Below are 16,896 nucleotides of genomic sequence, written 5' to 3'. Positions count from 1 at the left end.
TAAAACCAAACAAGCTTGTTTAAAATGTTTATTTTTGTGAATGTGGTTTTGCATAGAATTGCTCGATTTTCTGCTTTTCCTTGATTTTACTGTATATCTAATTTGAACTGTTATTTTCCAGATTTGAGGGTCGCTGTGCAACAATGGCCTTTTAGCTTACCATGACTTACAGCAGGAGCCTTGCTTCAGGAGACGGACATTGTCATGTACAACACTCAGAGAAACAACTGAAGATACCACACCTTTTTTTGTCTAATGCATTGGCTAGGGTTTCTATGTCCTACCAACAAACAGCATCAAGTTTTTTGGTAACACAGAGAAGTTTCCTAAAACAACCTACAGGAATGTCATACAAAGTATACATGTTGCATACCAGAAACTAAGGGTACCCATGACATCTGCATTAGACGAGGGGAGCGTAATCTTGGTATCCTCAGTTGCTCACTTACGTGACGGAAACAGAGCCTTTAAGGTGTGAAATGAACACTCTTCTTCTGTTTTGCCAAGCAGGTGAGGAAAAGAAATAAAACAAAAAAATATGGTGATGGCATTTCAATAGTTTGCACTATGACAATGGCAAATTAGAACACAAGGAAGGAAATATCTAATGACACCTATTAATATATTCTTTTTTAACAATTGCATTATTTGTTAAAACACAAAAATAACATCACATATTTACATTTAGTAAAGAGTTACTTCTGAAATGATTCTCTGATGGCAACATAGGCTAAGTGACCTTTGCGTGCTACTTTACAAGAAAGCAATTTACAAAACAAGGTGTTCAGGAGCAGATACAAAAAGTTGAACTACACTAGACTCATCTTTATATAAAATGATCAAGAGTTCATGCATCTGGACTATATACCATGCTGAGCTACACACTACATAGTTCATCTTTCAGTACAACAAAACTATTTACTCTATTAGAAATGACTTAAGATCAAACACAGAATATATTCATAAAGCATCTGTCAGAATGCTAAATACACATGTGCAAAAAAAGGTATTAACGAATCTTTTCCCAGACATGACATGACAAGTAAAAAGTCACAGGAGCTTCTTGCCCTTTAATTTTACTCTCATTGAGAATGCTTTATGAATACAATATATCCATGTATTATACAATGCAGAACTCCCACTCCCACCCACAGCAGTGAACATGAAAAATAAAATACCTCTGTCTTAAAATTTCATTTTTTTTTCTTTTCATCGATTTCTTAGACATCTATTTATTTACAGTGTAATGCTATAAAGTCAGAAATCCCTTTTTGCTCAATGAGACACACACGCACAGACACAAAACTAAAGGAGATAGAGGGAACTGAAAACAGTAAATGGATGACAGAGCGCTAGTACTGCGAAGGAGCATGTACCCTTTTGGTCTTTATCCGTGCTGGAGTGTCCTGGGGGTACCGAGATGGTGAGTCAGTGAGAAAAACCTCTACATCATCAGGCACTTCTTCTAGAAAGTTGGAAGGAACAAGTCCCTTGTGTCCATTGAGCTCACCCTGTGGAGTACATGAGGACAGCGAGACTCACTGTGGTGTATTTAACTTTCAATTTTTACCTTTTGCTTTAAACCTTTCTCCGCGTAGCAGGGATGGAGAATTTTAGCAGCAGTAAAACCGAGAAACTTGAGGAACACTCGCCAGCCACTTTATTAGTTACACCTGTTCAGCTTCTCATCAGCGCAAATATCTAATATCCAATCACGTGACAGCAGCTCAATGCTAAAAGGCATGTAGATAGGGTCGAGACGAGCTTCGGAGGTTGAGGACAAAAAGAGTTTTAAGTGATTTTGAACCTGCCATGGTTGTTGATGCCAGAGGGGCTGGTCTGAGGATTTCAAACAATTGCTGATCTACTAGGATTTTTCCAACAACCATCTCTAGGGTTTAAAGAGAACGATCTGAAAAAGAGAAAATATCCAGTGGGCAGCAGTTCTCTGGGGGAAAATGCCCGTTGATGCCAGGAGTCAGAGGAGAATCACCAGACTGCATACGGCTGATGAGGAAAGCAACAGCTGGTTATGACCAGCAAATGCAGAAAAGCATCTCTGGATACACAACCAGATGGGCTTCAAAAACGCAAGACCACACTGGCAGCCACTCCAACAAGGAAACTTCTAACAGGAAACTGAGACTATAATTCACACAGCCTCACCTAAATTGATCAACAAAAGAATATAATTATGTTGTCTGGTCTGATGAGTCTCAATGTCTGCTGCAACATTTGATGGTAGAGTCGGAATTTGGCAGAAACAACATGAAAGCATGAATCAGACCTGCGTTGTATCAACGCTTCAAATTGGTGGTGGTGCAATGGTGTCGCTTAGCATCAGGTCACCATCATTTAAACACTACCTGAGTAGTGTTGCAGACCATCCTAATCCCCTTATGAACACAGTGTACCCATCTTCTGATGGCTGCTTCCAGTGACATAATGCATCATGTCAGAAAGCTCAAATCATCTCAACTGGTTTCTTGAAACACAACAATGAGTTCACTGAACCTAAATGACCTCCAGAGTCAGGAGACATCAATCCATCACAGCACCTTTGGGATGTGGTGCACGACATGGATGTACAGCCAACACATCTGCAGCAACTGTGTGATGCTGTCATGTCAATATGGACCAAAATCTCTAAGGAACATTTCCAGAATCGTCTTGAATCTGTGCCACGAAGAACTAAAGCAGTCCTAGAGAAAAAAAGAGGATCCAACCTGATACAGGAAGGTGTACCTAATAAAGTGGTTGATGGTTGTTTTCCTCACTATTAATTTCCTTCTCTGCCAAGTCTGTTCTTGTGTTGCAGTTTTAGGCCAATTAATCCTTCATTATATTCCTTCATTCTCACATAACCATTTTTAGATGCGTGTTATCATTTTCCTTTAACTGCAGGAGAACCCTCCTGTGTTTGACAGGATCTTGGTATCATATGTTCTTTCACAAGAAAACAATATTATGATTGATTGATTTGATCATTTGCATAACTGTATCAGAGAGAAATCTGATCACTGACACCTAAAGAAGCATCTTCAGCTGTGAGAAATCTGGCCAAGATCTCAATGCCTGGCTTCAGTCTGGGATTACATGAAGACAGAACCTAAATCCGCCATGAAAAACTGTAATTGCAAATTGGTTCCTGTAGACAAAAGATAGTCCGCTACAGTAAAGCATATTCTATACCGTATTTTTCAGACTATAAGGCGCACTTAAAATCCTTTAATTTTCTCAAAAATCAACAGTGCGCCTTATAATCCAGTGTGCTTTATGTGTGAATTTTGGTTGTGCTTACTGACCTCGAACCAATTTTATGTGGTACACGGCAATCTGTCAAAAAATGTTTTAGTACGACTTTGGTAAACTAGCCGCACCGGTTGATGGATTGTCGGAGCATTACGGCTACCGTAGTCAAGAACCTTGCGGAATAATCTGGGTCCAAAACTCCCTCCGCTTCAGGTCCCAAAGTCAAACGAACACTGCGGCATCACTGAGAGTTAAAAACTGTCTAAATTCTTTCACAAAATGATCAGCGTTGCTGCTTTACCAGGTGTAACAATTAAGTAACAATTAAATAACATCCAGGCGTCCATGAAAACAGAATTTATTAAATTTAATGGAGTTAGAAGTTAGCAGGAAGTTATCTCGCTAGTTTCCATCTAAACATGATATAGCATGTTCTGAGAAATTTCTGAAAAAATTAAAACGTACAGCTCTACTATCACTTCCAACATAAATGAAGACAGAAAACTAAACAGTAGTGACTTTTGTACGGTTACTGAAGTTGTGCTAGCTGGTATATAATGATGTGCTACGTGATCGCTAGTGACTCAGCTATGTTAGCATAACATAAACAGTAAGGCTGGAGGATGAATGCTAACTTTTTCTACTCGATAAAAGTTAACGTGAGGGTTCCCAATGGTTAGGGACAAATGCAGTCGCATGGCAGGATGCTGTAAACATACCAAACTTCAGCCGGGAGAACAACTGAGATAATCCAGCCACAATACCAGGTTAGTCATTAAAATACTGCAACAACATGGCAATAGAGCAGCTGCAAGAGAATTCAACATTAATCAGTTAATGGTAGGGAAGTGGAGGAAGCAAGAAGAATGAGTTGAGTAAAGTTTGACTTATCTGACTGTTTTGTTTCGCTTAATGCGCCTTATAATCCGGTGCACCTTATGTATGAAAACAGACCCGTTCATCAACAGTGCGCCTTATAGTCCGAAAAATACGGTAAATTAATTTATAAAGTGCCCCAAAACCTTTAGCTGAATCACTTTTTTTTGTCCATAAACCTCGTATTGCTTTGTCCTCTGGTCAGCTCATGTGAATTCTGTGTACTTACATAGTAAAATCCATCTTCATCTATTTCACCAAAAACTGTGATGACATCACCGGCACAGAAAGTCAGTTCAGTCTGTCAAAGAAGAAGAAGAAAAAAAATAGCATTACGACATGTTTAGCCCATCTCTGTCCGTCACAGCAAGCGAGCACTCTCCAAAACATCCAGTTCTCGGGCAGTGTCATGAGTTTGAAATGCTTTTGCTTCCTTCTCCAAATCACTGTGATGCATCTTAAACACTAGTGTCAATTCAGTCTCAGCACTCAGGACTGTTGCAACTGTTAATGCATCAAATGTTGTAACTTTGAAGACAGGATTGCAGCACACTGGGCACATCTCTTTTATGGGATTCTGGAGAACACATAAACCAAACAGCGCATGTGCACAATATGTAGGAGAGCGGTCAACACAAAAGACCAAACCAAGGAGGGGAGATGCTGGCTCAGGCAATGCATGTGAGGGGCTTTAATTCATGATCACCGAGGAGAGGACAGAGGGCCGTGGCCTGGCATCCGAAGCCCACCTCCTCTTTTGCACTCCAACAAACGGGTGGGGGGGAAGAAACACACAGAGAGCAGACAATACCGTACCCTCCTAACCCTCACTCACCTCCTCATTCAGTCTGTTGCCTTCATACTGTGTCGGTGGCAGTGCCAATAGAAAGGTGAGAGTAAGTGAAATGGGGGGAGGGGCCAAAAAAAAAAAAGACAGCACAAGCTAACACAGCGCTAACTCCTCAGATAACCTCACCTGTGCACATATTATCCAGGGAATAATAATAAGGGAATAATTCCACTTTGTCTTAAAGAGTTTAACAAGAAGATTAATACAACTTCATCTGTCTGTTAAATAAGACCAGGGCGCCAGGTGAGCAATCGTCTCCAGGGCTGAAATATGAAGCCAATCCACAAATGGGTAGTTTCACATTTTTTAATGGGAGAACAGTGGTTGAAGACCACAGGATGAGCAAAATTATTGCGACTGAACACGGTGAACTTGCAATCTCAAGTAATCTGCTTCGAATACAGGTACCAGTTTTCACTTGCAGTCAGCTGACGTCTTCAAAAGGAGGCGCGTCAAGATGGCAATAAAATGGCAATGACACCGAGTCAGTCTGCTGTCAATTTCCCCCTGAATAGGGTGAAGCTGGCAAATGCATCCAATCTGTTTGTAATAATACGGCAATTAACTGTGATCTGCACACAAAGAAACTCAATTAAACTGAAATACACATAAACTTGGCAGCTGCTTTACAACTGAAAGGGAGTGTTGTTGGTGGGCAACCAGTTGGTTGCCACCAGCTACTTGTGATCGGTTTCCAGCAGCAAAAAATTAAATGCAATGACTAAACACATTAAGGGTTACAGTTCTGCGTGATTAAGGGCTTATGTGCTTCAACTGAACGCAGCTGTCAGGGATTGCCTAAGCTAACTGAAGCCAAAAAAGTGGACCTTTCATGCCTTTAACCCAGTTATCTGACAAATAACAGCTCACTACACAGTGAACTGGATATCTAAGGAATTTTTCTCCATTTTTTTTAGGAACCTGTTGAAAAGTTAGCTCCGAAATTTAGCACCTCGCCCTCTCATTCAAGTGTGGTTGTGAAGCTCCTAAAAGCCAAGATGGTGGTAAACCTAAACTCATGAGCATACTTAACGTGACCTAAGATAAATAAAGGTCGACACAGATTTGTTTTTGAAACCAGAAATATGTGGATCCCTCCCTGCAGCCTCATGTCTGTTCATTTTTAACAGACAGACATGACTGTAGAATCAATCTTCTCATGCAACTCTTCAACACAGTGAGCATCTCTCAAACGGTCAAAATATTCCTTTAAATGCTAAACCTTGGAAAAAATACTAGCATTAATAGTAGAATATAATCTCTCATTGCCTGCATGACTCAAAATATTTGGTGCTTTTTCTGCTTTTACGCCTATGTGACAAACAATGATTGAGACATAGCGGAAAGCTGGAGCTGCGGGGAACGGTACCTCGACGTCAACGTTAGGGGAGCTTTCTCGGGGGTCGTAGTCATACAGAGCCACCATTCTTCGCGTGGACATCGGTTGCTGACGCCCGCTTCGCCTGTTTCTTTCTAAGAAGAAGAAAAGCAGAATACAGATAGAGAGACAAGAATAATCACTGGTAAGAATGTAAAAACGGAACTGGGTGTGATGACCAATGACCATACATAATGCTTGTGTAAGACCATGTGCCTTCAGTTTAAAGTGTGTCCATGTTAGAATGACAGAAAATATAATACATGTATTCAAAATCATTATATCTGGAAAACCCCTTGAGATATACCAGCTCATTTTCAAGAGGGGTACAAAAATTTAGCCCACAGATGAATAAAGATGGTGAAGAGTGAAAAACAAGCAGTAAAGATGAAGCGGAGAGCTTAAGAGCATCTCGCTGCACACAGACCTCTTTTGGACTTTCTGGACCTGCGATTTATTGAGCGGCCATCTTTGAAACGGTCACAGTTCACTTCACAGGAAAGCAGAAAAACATAATTAAGCAGGGAGAGTAGAGGAAAGGAGAAGCGAGTCAGTAAAAGACAGTCCAGTGTATCATTAAGTTGGCTAGATAGACACAAAGGTTATCAGGGCAGAAGGAAGAAGAAAAGTCAGATGGTCATTTAGGAGGAAAAGAAAAACATGTCTCACCTAACTTCTCCACAGGAGTGTTAAGTGGGAGGAAGCCCTGTTTAAGGAGCTGGTCCATCATTTCATTGTCTTCTGTTTGGATCTCGGAGACCATGTTACAGGGGATCAGACCCACTCGATCTCGGATCTCTGCCCTGTAGAAACCATCCGTGTCTTTGTTCCCAAACACCTAAAAGAACAAGTATCAGAGTCAAAGGGCAGATACCATGAAACTGACAGATTAGGAGTGGACAGCTTATCTGGTCTTTAAGTCTGACGCCATTTGCCGTGTCTGGGCCCAAACTCCACTGCCGGTCCCCAAGTGAAACGATCACTGTGGCATCACTGAGAGTTGAAAAACTGTCTAAATTCTTTCATCTCTAATAAAATGATCAGTGTTGCTGCTCTACCAGGTGTAACAATTAAGTTTAACATCCAGGCATCCATGAAAACAATTGATTAAATTTAACAAAGTTAGCAGGAAGTTAGCTCGCTAGTTTCCATCTAAATATAATATATCATGTTCAGACAGAGATTTCTGAAACAAATTCATACGTACAGCTCTGCTATCACTTTCAACATGAATGAAGACAGGAAAGTAAACAGCAGTGATGTTTGTCGGGTTGCTGAAGTTGTGCTAGCTGGTATTTAATGATGTGCTATGTGATCGCTAGTGACTCAGCTCTGCTAGCATAATATAAACAGTGAAGCTGGAGGATAAACGCTAACTTTTTTCCACTTGATAAAAGTTAACTTGAGGGTTCCCGATGGTTAGGGACAAATGCAATCGCATGGCAGGATGCTGTAAACGGGCAAACTTCAGTCACTAGAACAACTGAGATAATCTATCCTCAATACAAGGTTAGCCATTAATATACTGCTGCATGGGCTGGGCTGTAGTTACATTGTAAGGTTTTAAAAACTGAACTTTAAAATGAATATCGGTAATAAAAACCCAGAGAGGCCGACAGTGATCACTGACCATTTTTAGGAGATTAAATGGAAGAAGATACAAAGCATTAAAATATGTTAAAAACACATCAGCCTTAATTAACGCAGAGTAGTTTGGACCCGGAAGCAGGATTCATCACGTCATCACTTAAAGACCGGATTGCTATTTAAAGGCAACAACATTTAAAGGTGGGTGAATTTAATAACAAAAAATTGGGGGTTATGAAGCTAAAGGATGACTGATATAGGATAAGGTGCATACCAATATTTGGTGATTTTAAAATCCAATATACTGATAGATGCTGATCCTTTTTTCTTTCAGACAGCCTTCCTTGGTTGTTGTGTTGCCAAAGGGGTAGGGCTGTGCGATATGACCACACTCTTATATCCCGATATAAGACATCTATCGTCCCGATAACTAAATAAATCACAAAAATTTAACATTGTCTGTAAGTTCTGTGAATCTCAGGAAGCTGGACTTGGAAGTGTTTCCAGCTGGGTGTCGTGTACCTGGAGTTTTAACCGATGCATGAAACTATACAATTTTTGACACAACTTGTAACGGCCACCATTTTCATTGTGAGTATTTATTACACAGCATGCTGCGGGGAAAAGCCTGTTGTAACTTTTGAGTCTAAGGTTTATGTTTTAGCACCTGACGGCTCTTTTTTGCTTCTCACCCGTAAACTCTCTGCATACTCTTTCACGTGGTTCAGTTTATTTTGAAAAGTCTCAACAGGATCTTGAGCTTTATTGTGAAAGGTTTATGTGGAAAATAAACAAGCGGACACGTGATGGTTTTACCGTCGTTGTTGCTAACGACAACGCATAAAAACAGTCGCTTGTCCGTCCGTAGTGTGGTTATATTAAATATAAGAGAAAGAGAGAACTTTAAGAAATTAATATAGCCACTACAGTGACCATAAAAACTATGAAAAGATGTTGCTGTAAACAGTTTATTTTGCGACACCACGAAACAAACGATAGTGTAAAATGAAACGATAGATGTTTTTATGTTATATCAAACAGCCCTACAAAAGGGAGTGCCCTCTGGTGGACAAACTATGCAACTTCATCACTCAAAATATGGCTGAAGGGTGTTTCTCCCATTTCTTCATTGATTTTTTTAATTTTCGTTCATTAGCTGTTATAAATGCTGATATTGATAGATTAGCCAATAACTAATATCGGCCAATAATACTGCCCCACCATGTCTGTATGGTATGCACGTATTTAAAGAGACAGTCTACCACCTTGATGATCTGGCCTTCCTTGAACGGCAGCTCCTCATCAGCAGCGTCGGGATTAGGAGACATGGACAGGGGGTCATAGTCAAAGAGAGCCACAAACACACGGGTCATCTCCTCCGGCTCGGACTCCTCGTAGTAATCCGGGGAGCGCCGTCCCCGCCCGTGCCTGCGCCCACCATAGCCGTCTGAAACATAGAGGAGGCCTCTGCTGCTACTACCAGCCTTATACAGCCACGTTGGCTGTAGAGGCAATGAGAGCAGAAGATGTCTCTTTGTTAGAGCTGACAGGGGAGCGGGCGATGAGATGCATGTGTGAAAAAGGAGCCAGGGGTTTAATGCGATAAATACAATTTTACCTTGGTTATAATATTAACTTGGAAAACAACCAGGCCCTTTTTTTTTCAACGAAACGATCGAAACACACCGGGGTTCTTTGTTCACACATCTCTGCTTGCTGGCGTGTCAGTTACCAAACGTCACACAACAACACAACACAGGCAGGAAATGCGTGTCAGGCAGTTTTGGGAGGGTGCAAGGGAAGCTGAACAACCATACACACCAGGAGGACACAAGTAACACTGCACTGTTGCTCATTGCTGTTTCACTGCCTTATCTCGCAGAGGCTGATTAGCATGCATGCTTTCATGAGTTCAGACACAATGAGGAGGGTGTTCCCACAACAACACAGGTGTAATGTCATGCTCTGAGGCCAGATCTGGAAACAATGTGCAGAGGAAAAGGGCAAGGAGGCACGTTCACATGGGTGATAACACATCAAATGCCCCAGCAGCTCCTGGCAGCATAGATATCAGGGACAGTGAGGGGGAAAGGATGAATCTGATATCAGTTCCTCATGCTTCTCATGGATCACCATGTTAAATGTTACAATGGCAGATTATAAGTCTAAAAAATGGCTCGGAAATATTGCAACAACTTCCCGCTTAGCAACTGAAATATGCCATTTGGGTGGTGTAAAATGTGCTTCAACAGTCGGAAGTAATGAATGTGCACCTGAGTGATACGGACAAAGCAGGAATGCAATAATTCATCCAGTAGTGTGTCCGTCTTTCTCACTGTACTGTAAACAGCTCATGCAAAAACGTACAAAAGGGGCTACAGTCTCATAAAGGCAGGGAGAGGGAAAAGAGGAGGTCGAGGAATGAATAAGGTGGGAGGGGAAGGGGGAAAAAAAAGGCATTGCTAAGTTGCAGCAGGTTGGAGAGTGGGCTGGACATGGAAGGTAGATGGGAAGACAGGATAGGTGGGTTGGGGTTTCTTGGGGTTTAAGGCATTAGGAGTACATACAGGGAAGGGATTTTCATTCTCCAGCAACAGGAAAAAGTGGCCAGTCTTGTCTTCCCCCGTCAGCTTTTTTCAGCTAAGCTAAACTAAACCAAACAAAGCAGCTGTCCAGAACAGAACAAAGACCACCGCGACATCACTGCATGTGTTCAAACAACAGCGCTTGGGCTTTTCTGGCATGGTCAAGGTGAATTGTCATCTTGGAGAGAAGCTGTACCACATACCATATTGATCCTCTGAGGACATAGATCGCCATATCCTGCGCCGAGCTACACTGCCATAGTAAACATCCTCCTTGACGGGTGAGAGGTTCCCCTCACTCCCCTCACTGTTACTGTCCATGGTGATCTCTACAGAAGACACCAATCACAACGGTCAGAGATCCCCCCTCACACACACTCTGCTCTACCCCATGGCCCATTCACTCATGCTGAGACAGTAGGATGATGAGGTTACCCTGAGGTGGGGGTGGGTGGGTGGGGTTAGGGTGCACAAGGCAACAGGTTTTCACTCTGGAGTCACTGGATGTAAAACAGCAATGCTTGCACTGTTTGCGAGGAGGTCGGATTGGCTTGGTAATGGAAACATGTTAACCCACGGTAAACACAGGGACAGTGGGGGCGTGTCTGAGGTGAACTTTCCTGCAAAACTGCATGTGAACATTTGGCAAATCCAGCTCATGAGGATGGACAGCTACAGGGTGTGCAAACACCACCACCCCCCTCAAAAAACAAAACAAAAAAACAAAACAAAACAAAAAACACGGGGGGTCTACGTGGTTGTTTAAGCTCTATGGGAGAGATGTACAGCTCGGCTCATATGGGTAAGACATGGTATAAATCACAAGCACAAACATCAGTGGCCCTGCAGGTGGAGATCCTCATGTGGTGACCTCACTAACCAATGGATGGGATAGGTCGTCGCTGAGGAGGGGTGCCGATGTGAACCGGCCTCCTCCCTGAATGGTCCAGACGATCGGCGCTTCCATGTGACGGCGAGTTCCCAATGATCTTAGGAGTGAAAAACAACAGAGAAGAAGTCAGCACCGCGATTCACCTACAACCTGCAGGCAAGTAAACATTTAAAATAATATTTCAAAAAGAAACCCCACAATCCTGTTAAAACAACTAAAAACAAAAACATAAGAGCAAATGATGTGGTTTCCATTTGTCCTTAGGAAGGCAAAATAATAGAAAAAATAATAATAATGGTAAAGAAACCGATCAAACCATCAAAAGAAAAGTTAATCAAATCAACCCCCAACACAACAAGATGGACAGGGGTTCGGGAAAGGTCAGATGTTAAGCTAAAGACCATTTGTTTGTTTTGTTTTGTTCTGTGCATGTCAGCACCTTGATGAGAAAAGGAAGCAAATGATGGCACAAAGAGACAGAAATCATGGTGAAAGAACAGAGAGAGCGAGAGTGGGAAGAGAACGAGTATGAGCTTTGGGAAGCTGCGGTCAAATGAGCAAAAGATACTAACGCCTTTAGCCTGTGGCTTCGGATCACATCAGCTGAAACGACGTGAAAAGTCGTGATGAAGAAGAATTTTAAGACAGAGATGAAGGCTTAAATGAATCCCAACAGGCTAAAAGTCTTGAATTGGCCTCCTTTTTTGTATGTGAAGTGATGGAAAGCAGAAGATGGCTGGAGCTCTAGAGGGTGAGACATGGAGAGCAACGTATGAAGTCTGCAGCTGGCAGAGAGAAGAAGGCACAGGCGGGGGAGAGCAGAGGAGCAGCATGTCCCCATGCACTGCACAGAGACTTTCCTTTACATGGAGCCTTTCCCCTCAAAGACATGAGAAGTCAAAACTTTGTTAAATGGCCTTTAGGTAATTTGAAAGTTCTACTTTATAAAATCCACCGAACACTAGAAATACAAGCAAAGTAATTCACACAAAATAAAACATCAAATGAGACCAACCATGACCATGTGATAAACTGTCAAGAATGGAGGAAAACAGAAAGTCAAACGAAATAAAGGGGGGGTCTCTTAAAAAGAAAACAAAAACAAAAAAACAAACACACAACATTAAGAAAACAGAATGGCTGCAGCTTGCTGATGGAAAGTACATCAGAAAGTCTGAATCACACACCAGCGCCTGGTCCCGGTTGAGCCTGGACAAAGACTGGGCCCTAGCCTCCCTGTGGGGGCTGTAATAGACCCTGTCCAGCTCGTTCAGCCTGCCCTCGCTCAGGGCCCCTTCCCTGGAGTAGTTTCGCGGCCCAGCATCCCGACCGGGCCCAAAGTGCTCCCTGTTCCTAAAATCACCCGTGTGTACCGACTTGGCCGCGATCACTGGGACATCGGAGAACTCCTCCTCCACGCTGCACTGCCGTGTGAGAGTCCTTTTCCGGCCCATGGCCAGCGCCCGCCTCTCTACGGGGCCTTCACAGTGAATGATGCGCACAGGTCCTCGCATGGGGCTCCCGTGAGCGTAGTACCCTCGATGGCCCCGCCCTAGAGAGCCTTCTTCTTCACTGCCGCAGTCTAAACCGCTGTCAGGGCTCTTGGTGTTCTGGCGGTTGGGTCGTCCCAAGCTGCGGTCGTCGGCGCTGTAGCAGTACCGGCTGTCGGTGAAGCGAGGGGAAGAGCGTTGGCGTTGCAAGCGGGTGCTCTTGCTGGGGGTGAGATGGTTGCGCACGTGAGCGTCTTGGGGGTACATCCTCCGCTGAGTGTGCGGCGTCCCCGGTCGCCCCCCGTCTTCGAAGGACAGACGCTGACCCATGCTGTCCACGCTGTCCGACTCTTCCTCGGCCACCTCGGGGATGCTGTGGAGACGCTTGCTGCGGAGCGACTTCTGCTTCACCACCTCCCTCTGGAGGTCCCAGCAGTCTCTTTCCTCAGCTAAGTCCTGACGCTTGTAATATGCCTTCAGTCACGACCGAGGTTGGGGGTAGGAGGGGGGTTCAACATCCCACAATTTCACAGTTCAGTTCAAGTAAACGGTTCAGTTTATATTTTTGCGAGGGGGGGGGGGGGGTTTGTAAAGTTTTTCGAAGGTTTTAGAACAGGCAGGAAACAACACAGTGTGTGAATAGAACAAATGGGGGGGAAAGACAAAATAAAGACAGAATTAGTTATTTGTGGCTATGTGGTAAGACATGCAGTCTCATTCCGTGAGGAGGAAATGGCATGCTCTGAACAGGAATCTGTCACAGCTTTAAGATGGAGCGTTAAATCGTAAAAAGTGGACACAGAGTTTACACATGGAAAACATTTAAACGAATGAAAGTACTGGACGCTGTGAGTGTTACAGGTGAGGGCGGTGGGAACATTTATAAGGATGAAATGAGCAGATGAAGTTTTTAAAAAGCAAAAAATGAGAAGAAAACAAAAGAACAATGCCAAGCTGAGTGGACGCACTCCTCCTGCGTATTCACATCGCTTTACAACATCTAAACGTTTAAAGAGAATAAAAAATGTGCAGCAGAGATTTACACATAGATGTGATGACAAAAAGGAGATGAAGAACTGGCGCACAGACAGAGTTAATACACCAGTATATACCCCTCATTAACACCTCATTGATCTACAGGTTTTACTGGACAAAATCAGTGGTATGCTAACCGAACCTGTAGTGATTTTCTGCTATAATACAAAGAAAAGATCAGCCAATACAGTACAGGTAGCTCTCGCTCTTATAATAATGCTTTTCTTTCATGATATCAAGTTGTCTTCCACACATCCCCGCTGACAGACCAAATGAAGACGGGATCATGTGCCGACAATGTTAACAATAACATTCAAATTAAACATTAGGACATGACAGACATAAACAAAAGTGGATATTTCCATTTAAGTACTCACTTAAATGAGATTCCCATGTGCACTTGATATGCCATGACCCTTTGATACAGTACAGTATATTAATAGTTGCATTTCAAGTTCACAGTCTTAACATTTTGACTTTCAACACTTGTAAAACTAGTCTGGTACAGTAAATCGAGCATCCAAATGCAATGCAAATGGTAAAAGAAAACACTGTATTTTTTTTTTGGGGGGGGGGGGGGGGGGGGGGGGATTTGTTTACACCCTTTCCTTCTCACATGCATCTTGTACAGCTTATGTATACACAGCCATATGATCAGCCTGGGAAGAATAAAGCAGAGCTGGAGGGGCAGGGGTGGAGGAGCAGGTAGGGTGGGGAGAGTAGGGAGGCTGATTCGGCTAACGCAGCTAACAGGCACGGGAGATTAGCCAGGCAAAGCCACGACGGGCCTGGTTGTAGAGCTTGTGAAAGATAGCAGGTATCTCCAGAGGTGGCAGAGCCCTTCTTCCCTATATCTTTATTTCTCCCCACCTTCCTGTGTCCTCCCTCCAGGCCACTGTAGAGTGAAGGCGTGCAGGTAAATATGTACCTTGAGAGTGTTGTGAGAGTTGATGCTGCGTCTGCGGCCTTCCTCCAGCTGCATCTCAGAGTAAAGATCCTCCTCGTCCTCCTCCAGGATGTCAGACAGGTCAGATCCTCGGCTGCTCTCTGTGTAGTACTCCTCACTGTGGCTGTAGTGGTGATGATGGTGCTAAGGGAAATGAATGAGAGAAAGCAAGCTGAAGAGCGATGGTAAGTAATAAAAGCTCTGAATTCAGGTCCTTTATTTTCAGCAACTGTGTGATGCTGTCAACCTGAAACCTGCTGAATCTGTCCCTTTAAGAGTTAAGGAAGTTCTGAATGCAAGATGTATCTTATAAAGTGTCCAAATTATAAGCCTACAGTACATATTATAATACACACATTAAGATGGGACTCGGTTTGATTTCAGACTGATTTGATTTGATCCAGCAAACCGATTCTCCTGACACGCTGAGCACAGCTTGTGTTTTCTGTAAAGTACCTGTCTGCCTAACTCGGAGCCTCTGAGGAATTCATCCACTGAGGCGCCTCTCCTCCTGGCATGAGGCGAGTCGTAGCCATCCTCCTCCTCATCAGAGTTGACAGGATGCAAAGCATTACCTCGCTCACTGAAGATATTCCTTTTCTCGACCTGACAGGGGAAAAGTCAAACTTTTAGATGGAAAAAGGAGAGAAGAATAACCGAGAGGATGAGAAAGACAAACAAGTTGCTAACTATCTTACTATATTTTCACAAATCTAATGATTTCCTCCAAAGCACTGCTTGTTTACAAAGCAGCCTAAAAGATATTACCATTAGCTTTTTGGCTGAGAGCTCTCTCATCACAAGCTGTGAAAAGGTTTAAGAGTGAAATCCTCACACACCCGGTTACCCTCAGCAAACACTCTCTGGGCAGCTTCCCTGGCCATGGCCTTGGCGATGGTGTTGGGGATGGGGACTCCCTGAGGCTGCGGCAGGATCCTCTGTGGAGAGGGAGATCGCTGTGGCTGGAAGGGCGGTGGCTCCAGGTTGGGACCTCGCATGGGAGGCAGCGGAGACGGGGAGCGTTCCCAGGGCTGGGCTGGCCGCAGGCCCACCTCATGCTCTTTGGTTTCTGGCTCTCTGGCACTTACTAATGGTTTGGATTTGGGCATGGAGTTGCGGTGAAAATGAGGCTGTGGATAGGGAGGAGGGGGGCGGATGGGCTGCGAGTGAGGCTGTGCGTGGGGCAGCGTGTGGGGCTGGGGTCGAGGCAGAGGCTGCACCTGGGGCTGAGGGTGGTTCGGGGGGTACGTCGATGGATAAGGAGGGTGGGTTTGTGAGTGAACTGGGTGGGGTGTGGGATGGGAAGGTGCAGTGGTTCTGTGGGAAAGGCGTGGAGAGCCCAAGAGATTGTGCGGTATGATGGCCACAGGCGAGTCCTGGGACTCTCCTTGTGTTGATAACGTCCTTACAATGACTTCCCTCGCCTCCAGACCCTGAATCCTGGTTAAGTCCACAGTCACATAGTCTGCTGTGGGGTACAAGACCTCTGCTATCTGCATTTACAAAGAAACCAGAGTCTTTACCAAAGGGCAATTCAGAATGTCCTCATACAAACATACATGTATCAATATGCATTCGTAGCTTTTACATCTTGGCTGTCGTAAAAGTTCTACGAGACAGTTACCATAATTTAAAAACTCACTACAGGCAGATTTGAAGCCTTACAGCCACAGCACCATTTTTATACTTCACACTCACTTCACACCTCTCAGGGAACGTCCAAATACTTAATAAATAAAGCATATATCTGGCATTTAGTTCAAAATAAGATAAAAATGTAGTTACTGGATACATACGTGTGCATAACAAAAATAGCCTGTAGAAAAAGGGACCCAGGGCAAACCTGTTTATTTCTCATGCCTCGGGGCTGCATATGAACATTAAAGACTTTCTCCAGGAGATGGCAATAGAGTGGTACTGAGAAGTTACAACTCAGGAAGGCAGAGGCTACCCATTTTAAGATCTGCAGTGTAAGACTAAAAAAAAAAAAATAATAATAATTTTT

The 16,896-nt window shown here is 43.5% G+C and overlaps 1 protein-coding gene across 4 annotated transcripts in view; it reads right to left on the bottom strand.

Annotated features, from left to right (window-relative positions):
* Positions 1-16,896, bottom strand: part of rimbp2b (RIMS binding protein 2b) — a 109,270-nt gene continuing 92,374 nt past the window's right edge. For 2 of the 4 annotated variants that reach the window (XM_076890710.1, XM_076890711.1), the window contains 14 exons: positions 15,731-16,384; positions 15,348-15,497; positions 14,874-15,035; positions 12,608-13,384; positions 11,409-11,517; positions 10,732-10,857; positions 9,209-9,390; positions 7,026-7,194; positions 6,784-6,846; positions 6,348-6,451; positions 4,964-4,990; positions 4,358-4,429; positions 1,377-1,511; positions 1-494 (listed from right to left, as the gene is read on the bottom strand). In XM_076890710.1, coding sequence (XP_076746825.1) covers positions 468-494; positions 1,377-1,511; positions 4,358-4,429; positions 4,964-4,990; positions 6,348-6,451; positions 6,784-6,846; positions 7,026-7,194; positions 9,209-9,390; positions 10,732-10,857; positions 11,409-11,517; positions 12,608-13,384; positions 14,874-15,035; positions 15,348-15,497; positions 15,731-16,384 — 2,757 coding nt within the window. In that variant the 3' untranslated portion in view covers positions 1-467. The remainder of the gene's footprint in view (positions 495-1,376; positions 1,512-4,357; positions 4,430-4,963; positions 4,991-6,347; positions 6,452-6,783; positions 6,847-7,025; positions 7,195-9,208; positions 9,391-10,731; positions 10,858-11,408; positions 11,518-12,607; positions 13,385-14,873; positions 15,036-15,347; positions 15,498-15,730; positions 16,385-16,896) is intronic. The other 2 variants (XM_012917350.5, XM_012917349.3) reach the window with 1 other exon arrangement.

This window comes from Maylandia zebra, linkage group LG12 (assembly GCF_041146795.1).
Source record: "Maylandia zebra isolate NMK-2024a linkage group LG12, Mzebra_GT3a, whole genome shotgun sequence".
Classification (NCBI taxonomy): Eukaryota; Metazoa; Chordata; class Actinopteri; order Cichliformes; family Cichlidae; genus Maylandia; species Maylandia zebra.
The sequence above is the reverse complement of the archived record's forward strand: the minus strand, read 5'-3'. Positions and strand labels throughout refer to the sequence as shown.